Genomic DNA, 6,322 nt, shown 5'->3' with positions numbered 1-6,322 from the left:
GACCTGAAAAAGGTGGACCTGAACAAGGTGGACCTGAACAATCTGGACCTGAACAGTCTGGATCTGAACAATCTGGACCTGAACAGTCTGGACCTGAACAATCTGGACCTGAACAATCTGGACCTGAACAGTCTGGACCTGAACAATCTGGACCTGAACAATCTGGACCTGAACAGTCTGGACCTGAACAATCTGGACCTGAACAATCTGGACCTGAACAATCTGGACCTGAAAAAGGTGGACCTGAACAACCTGGACCTGAACAATCTGGACCTGAACAACCTGAACCTGAATAAGGTGGACCTGAACAAGGTGGACCTGAACAAGGTGGACCTGAACAATCTGGACCTGAACAGTCTGGATCTGAACAATCTGGACCTGAACAGTCTGGACCTGAACAACCTGGACCTGAACAGTCTGGACCTGAACAACCTGGACCAGAACAACCTGGACCAGAACAATCTGGACCTGAACCTACTGGACCTGAAAAAGGTGGACCTGAACAATCTGGACCTGAACAGTCTGGACCTGAACAAGGTGGACCTGAACAACCTGGACCTGAACAAGGTGGACCTGAACAACCTGGACCTGAACCTACTGGACCTGAACCTACTGGACCTGAAAAAGGTGGACCTGAACAATCTGGACCTGAACAGTCTGGATCTGAACAATCTGGACCTGAACAGTCTGGATCTGAACAACCTGGACCTGAACAGTCTGGATCTGAACAATCTGGACCTGAACAGTCTGGATCTGAACAATCTGGACCTGAACAGTCTGGACCTGAACAAGGTGGACCTGAACAAGGTTGACCTGAACAACCTGGACCTGAACAAGGTGGACCTGAACAACCTGGACCTGAACCTACTGGACCTGAACCTACTGGACCTGAAAAAGGTGGACCTGAACAATCTGGACCTGAACAGTCTGGATCTGAACAATCTGGACCTGAACAGTCTGGATCTGAACAATCTGGACCTGAACAGTCTGGATCTGAACAACCTGGACCTGAACAATCTGGACCTGAAAAAGGTGGACCTGAACAACCTGGACCTGAACAAGGTGGACCTGAACAACCTGGACCTGAACAATCTGGACCTGAACAATCTGGACCTGAACAATCTGGACCTGAACAACCTGAACCTGAATAAGGTGGACCTGAACAACCTGGACCTGAACAACCTGGACCTGAACAATCTGGACCTGAACAATCTGGACCTGAATAAGGTGGACCTGAACAACCTGGACCTGAACAATCTGGACCTGAACAATCTGGACCTGAACAACCTGAACCTGAATAAGGTGGACCTGAACAACCTGGACCTGAACAACCTGGACCTGAACAATCTGGACCTGAACAACCTGAACCTGAATAAGGTGGACCTGAACAACCTGGACCTGAACAACCTGGACCTGAACAATCTAGACCTGAACAACCTGGACCTGAACAATCTGGACCTGAACAACCTGGACCTGAACAATCTGGACCTGAACAACCTGGACCTGAACAATCTGGACCTGAACAACCTGGACCTGAACAATCTGGACCTGAAAAAGGTGGACCTGAACAACCTGGACCTGAACAAGGTGGACCTGAACAACCTGGACCTGAACAATCTGGACCTGAGGGTTTTAATTTAGACCTGGATCTGAATGAAACTATTTTCCAGTCATGAAGCAAAACAATCCTAATATTTATGCAACAACTGCTCATCTTCATCATCCCTATCACATCATCATCCTTGTAACCTTCATCATCTTCATCATCACCACCAGGACTTTGGGACGGATCCTGGCTCTGATTGAAGTTTTGGAAAGTTTTATTGTTGCTGCGGATGTATGAGTGAGGAAGAGGAGGGTGGAGAAGAGGAAGACGGATGAATGATGAAGGTGTGGAGGAGGGGGGGTGGGAGCGGGGGGGGGGGGATTGCATCATCACTGGATCACAGTGTATAAATAGGATGATGTCACCTCTTCAACCTTTATCCCACCCCCACCCCCCAACCCAGAGGCTCGCTCTGCTGACGACACCAACGTGGCCCCGCCCCCTCCGGTCTTATAAAAGCGGGTGACGCAACCCAGCCGGCAGAAACTGAAAGCAGCGCGTGGGGGGATAAGAAGCGGTGGTTGGATTCTGTTTTCTACACACCAGGAATTCCTGACTCTCTTCGTCCGGTTCCTGACTCTCTGGTCCGGTTCCTGGCTCTCCTGGTCCGGTTCCTGGCTCTCCTGGTCCGGTTCCTGGCTCTCTGGTCTGGGCTATATCAGGTAAGCGGGAGTTCTGGTTCGGGTCCTGCCGCGTCCCGGTCCTTCTGACACCAGAAAGTTTTGGTTTGTTTATTGATTCCAACGTTTGTTTACGTTTTATGTTTACTAGTAAACAAACATTGTTCCGCTCCAGTCAGGAACATCCCATAATACCTTCATCACCCGGAACAGATGTAAACAGATAAATATTCCTGTTGTTGTTGGAAACATCACGTTTATTTACTTGTTTTGTTTTGAACTCCATGAAGGGAAACTGGGAACAAACCAGTTCCTGCTGGTCTACCACCAGTCCTCCTCTCCGGTTTCATCCTGGAAACTTTTTATTTTCCTGGAAATTTATTTTATCAACAAAAAACTTTGAAATGTTCCGAACGAGAAACCTGAAGGTCTTCTGGGTCCTCCAGGTCCGTGTCCGAGTCCCAGGAGTCCAGGATGATGCTGCAGCACTCCACTCCGACTCTGGCCGACATCAGCGGTTCTGCTGCGGTTCCGTCCCCGCTGGGGACGCTGACCCTGGACGACTTGGCGGACTTCTCTCCCGTTGACGAGCTCCGTCTCGCCATCCGGTCCACGCAGCGGTCCAGCGGGCTGAACGGCGAGCCCAGCTCTGACGGCAGCAGCTCCGGGTCGGACCGAGGCTCAAAGAGGACAGCGGGTGGTACCGGAGAGGTACGGTGTCCCGGTCCGTTTTTTTTTTCTCCATGTGGTCCTGATGAATGGTTCTGGAACGCCGCTCTGCTTTCAGGCGCCGCCGGAGGACGACGAGAGGAGGAGGAGGAGGAGAAGGGAGAGGAACAAAATCGCTGCTGCAAAGTGTCGCAACAAGAAGAAGGAGAAGACGGAGTCCTTGCAGAAGGTGGGTTCTAGACCATGACCCGTTCAGGACCCGGTCCTCATGTGACTGGTCTAACCCTAAACCACCTCCTGGTCTGCTCCTCTCCTCAGGAGTCGGAGAAGCTGGAGAGCGTCAACGCTGAGCTGAAGTCCCAGATCCAGGATCTGAAGCAGCAGAAGCAGCAGCTGGTCTACATGCTAAACCTGCACCGGCCCACCTGCATCGTCCGGGTCCAGACCCCCGAAGACGAGCAGAACCTTTTCCTCCAGCAGGTCCAGGAGACCCGCCTCCAGCTGCACGCCCTTCCCGTCCGCGGGGGACTTCTGGACACCGTCCAGTGTCATCTATGATCCTGCAGAGATGCTCCGGGCGTCCTCGCAGGCCGGACCGGATCCACAGTCTGGCTGCCATGTTCTGGACCTCCTTCTGGACCGGCGCCGACAGGACCTCCTTCTGGACCGGCGCCGACAGGACTGGTAGAACTGGTCAGGCTTTATGGAGAACAAAGTTTATTTATAGAATAACTGCTGTATGATTGGATGTTGCCACGGCAACCGCTGCTACTGACCACTCAGGACTGGTAGAAAGGAAGCTGGTTTAACTGGTTTGTTTTACGTGTGTGTGTGTGTGTGTGTGTGTGTGTGTGTGTGTTAGTCATGCTGCTGGATGTAAAAAAAAGAGCAGGAAATAAATATTTGCTGTTTACTTTGTAAAGAAGCAGCATCGTGGTCCCTAGTCCTGTACTGGGTTGTTACCAGTAAGATGAACTGGTTTTTCTGTCTCATGAAGGAATAAAGCTGCTGCAACTTGAACCTGTCTGGTTCCGGCCTTCAGTCCCAGAACCACCAAACTCACCAGACCCACATTTAGTCCTGGTTCCCTTGGTTATGTGTGTGTTAAGTGTGTGTGTTCAGTGTGCGTGCTGCTTGTGTAAATGTAATAGTGTCTAAGTTACAGATAAAATCGGGGGGAGAGGCCTCAATAGGAGGGGAGGAGCCACCGCTGTAGCCCCCCCCACGGCCAAGGCGGCTGTCCCCTCCCAACCCTAAATGTATGTTGGTGTCTATGTTGCCAGCAGGTGGCCCCAGAGTCCATCGGGTTCCTGGGACCACCGACTTCACACACACACACACACACACACACACACACACACACACGTGCTGAGGGTTAGCCAGCATAGAGGCAGACCTGCCAGTATAACTGCAGTAACCAGAACCAGAAGAAGCTGAGTCGTGTACTGGTTTCCAGCACCAATAACTACTGATTTCTAGCGGCACCAACCACTGGTTTCCAGCACCAATAACTACTGATTTCTAGCGGCACCAACCACTGGTTTCCAGCAGTACCAACCACTGCACCACCAACTACTGGTTTCCAGCAGTACCAACCACTGCACCACCAACTACTGGTTTCCAGCAGTACCAACCACTGCACCACCAACTACTGGTTTCCAGCACCACCAACTACTGGTTTCCAGCAGTACCAACCACTGCACCACCAACTACTGGTTTCCAGCACCAACAACTACTGGTTTCCAGCAGCACCAACAACTACTGGTTTCCAGCAGCACCAACAACTACTGGTTTCCAGCAGTACCAACCACTGCACCACCAACTACTGGTTTCCAGCACCAACAACTACTGGTTTCCAGCAGTACCAACAACTACTGGTTTCCAGCAGTACCAACCACTGCACCACCAACTACTGGTTTCCAGCACCAACAACCACTGGTTTCCTGCAGCGCCAACCACTGGTTTCCAGCACCAATAACTACTGATTTCCGGCACCAATAACTACTGGTTTCCGGCACCAATAACTACTGGTTTCCGGCACCAATAACTACTGGTTTCCAGCCACTTGTCCAGTCTTCTTGCCTTCTTGCCCCCCCAGAGTTAATCTGACTGATGGCAGAAAATTCCACCTCGCAACCCTAAAAGCTGTCAGGATGCTTCTCACCTCGGGTTCTCTGTCCCACTATGACACGTCCCAGAATGTGGGTCCAGCTCTGAGCCAGTTCCGGTACCTGCTACTTGGTGGCTTCTATTCGGCAGATCTACATACTGGAGAGGGTTCTTCGTTTGGGCACGGGTTGTGAAGGGGTTTTTGTTACTATGGAGACGATCCTGCAAACATTTTGTCTTCTTTCCAGCAGGAGGAAGGTCTGGTTCACATCTATGCACAGCAGGTTGTGCAACCATGGAAATGGTGGTCCCATCTCTTGCCATGTCATTGACCAGCTCCTCACGTTAGTTCTGGGCTGATTCCTCACCTTTCTGAGGATCATTGAGACCCCTCGATGTGAGATCCTGCATGGAGCTCCAGTCAGAGGGAGATTGACAATCATGTTTTGCTTCTTCTGTTTTCTAATTATTGCTCCAACAGTGGATCTTTTTTCAACAAGCTGCTTGACAGTCGCTCCACAGCCCTTTCCAGCCTGGTGAAGGTCCACAGTGTTGTCTCTGGCGTCTTTGGACCACTCTTTGGACTTGGCTATGTTAGTAGTTGGAGTTGTACTGAATGTATGGGGAGGACAGGTGTCTTTATGCAGCTGATGACTTCAATCAGGTGCTTCTGGTTTAGGATAATAAGTGGAGAGGAGGTAACCCCACAAGGCGGACTAACAGGTCTCTGAGGGTCAGATTTGTCTCTGCTAGACAGATGTTCAGACACTCATTTGCCTCAATGCATATGTGTACGTGACTGTATGCAGCGACCAGTTCATTTCAAATTCGGGGTTTTATATTTGCACATTTCAATAAAAGACTGTTACCTCTTTCCTCAGTTTCCTGTTCTTCTTCTTCAGCAGCTCGCAGGCCTGAAAGCACCAGTCAACAGAAAATGTCAACCATTTCTTTACAAACTGGACCATCTCCCTGCTGGACTTATGCAGGTTGAGTCATAAAACTCAGACAACTTTTTGTTATGAATCTCTGGACAGGACAAAGTCGATCTGGAGACCACCTTGGAGACACCTGTCACCCTAGGTCTGTTGGCCAATCAGAATTAATAGGCTTTCTGGGTAAAAAGGTTTGGAAATCCCAGAATCCACCAGCTTGGATCTCTTGTCCAAAGCCGATTACCTTCCAGGGACCCAGGAAGTCACGCTCATTTCCCATAGTGATTTTGGTGGTGATGGCACCTAATCGACTGAAGCAAAGGCCTTAATTACTTTGGGGTCAATGGTCAATTAGGTCTATGGCTTTGCAGTGGAGACACCTG

General features: G+C 50.5%; 1 protein-coding gene across 1 annotated transcript; it reads left to right on the top strand.

Annotated features, from left to right (window-relative positions):
- The first annotated feature begins 2,106 nt into the window (after positions 1-2,106).
- Positions 2,107-5,713, top strand: atf3 (activating transcription factor 3). The gene is made up of 4 exons (XM_079255544.1): positions 2,107-2,268; positions 2,673-2,937; positions 3,014-3,124; positions 3,214-5,713. Exons 2-4 carry the CDS (start codon positions 2,701-2,703, stop codon positions 3,451-3,453), a joined length of 588 nt encoding a protein of 195 aa, XP_079111670.1. The 5' UTR covers positions 2,107-2,268; positions 2,673-2,700; the 3' UTR covers positions 3,454-5,713.
- Positions 5,714-6,322: the final 609 nt, after the last annotated feature.

This window comes from Telmatherina bonti (assembly GCF_933228915.1).
Source record: "Telmatherina bonti genome assembly, chromosome: 16".
Taxonomy (NCBI): Eukaryota; Metazoa; Chordata; class Actinopteri; order Atheriniformes; family Telmatherinidae; genus Telmatherina; species Telmatherina bonti.
This window is presented reverse-complemented; position numbering and strand designations above follow the sequence as displayed.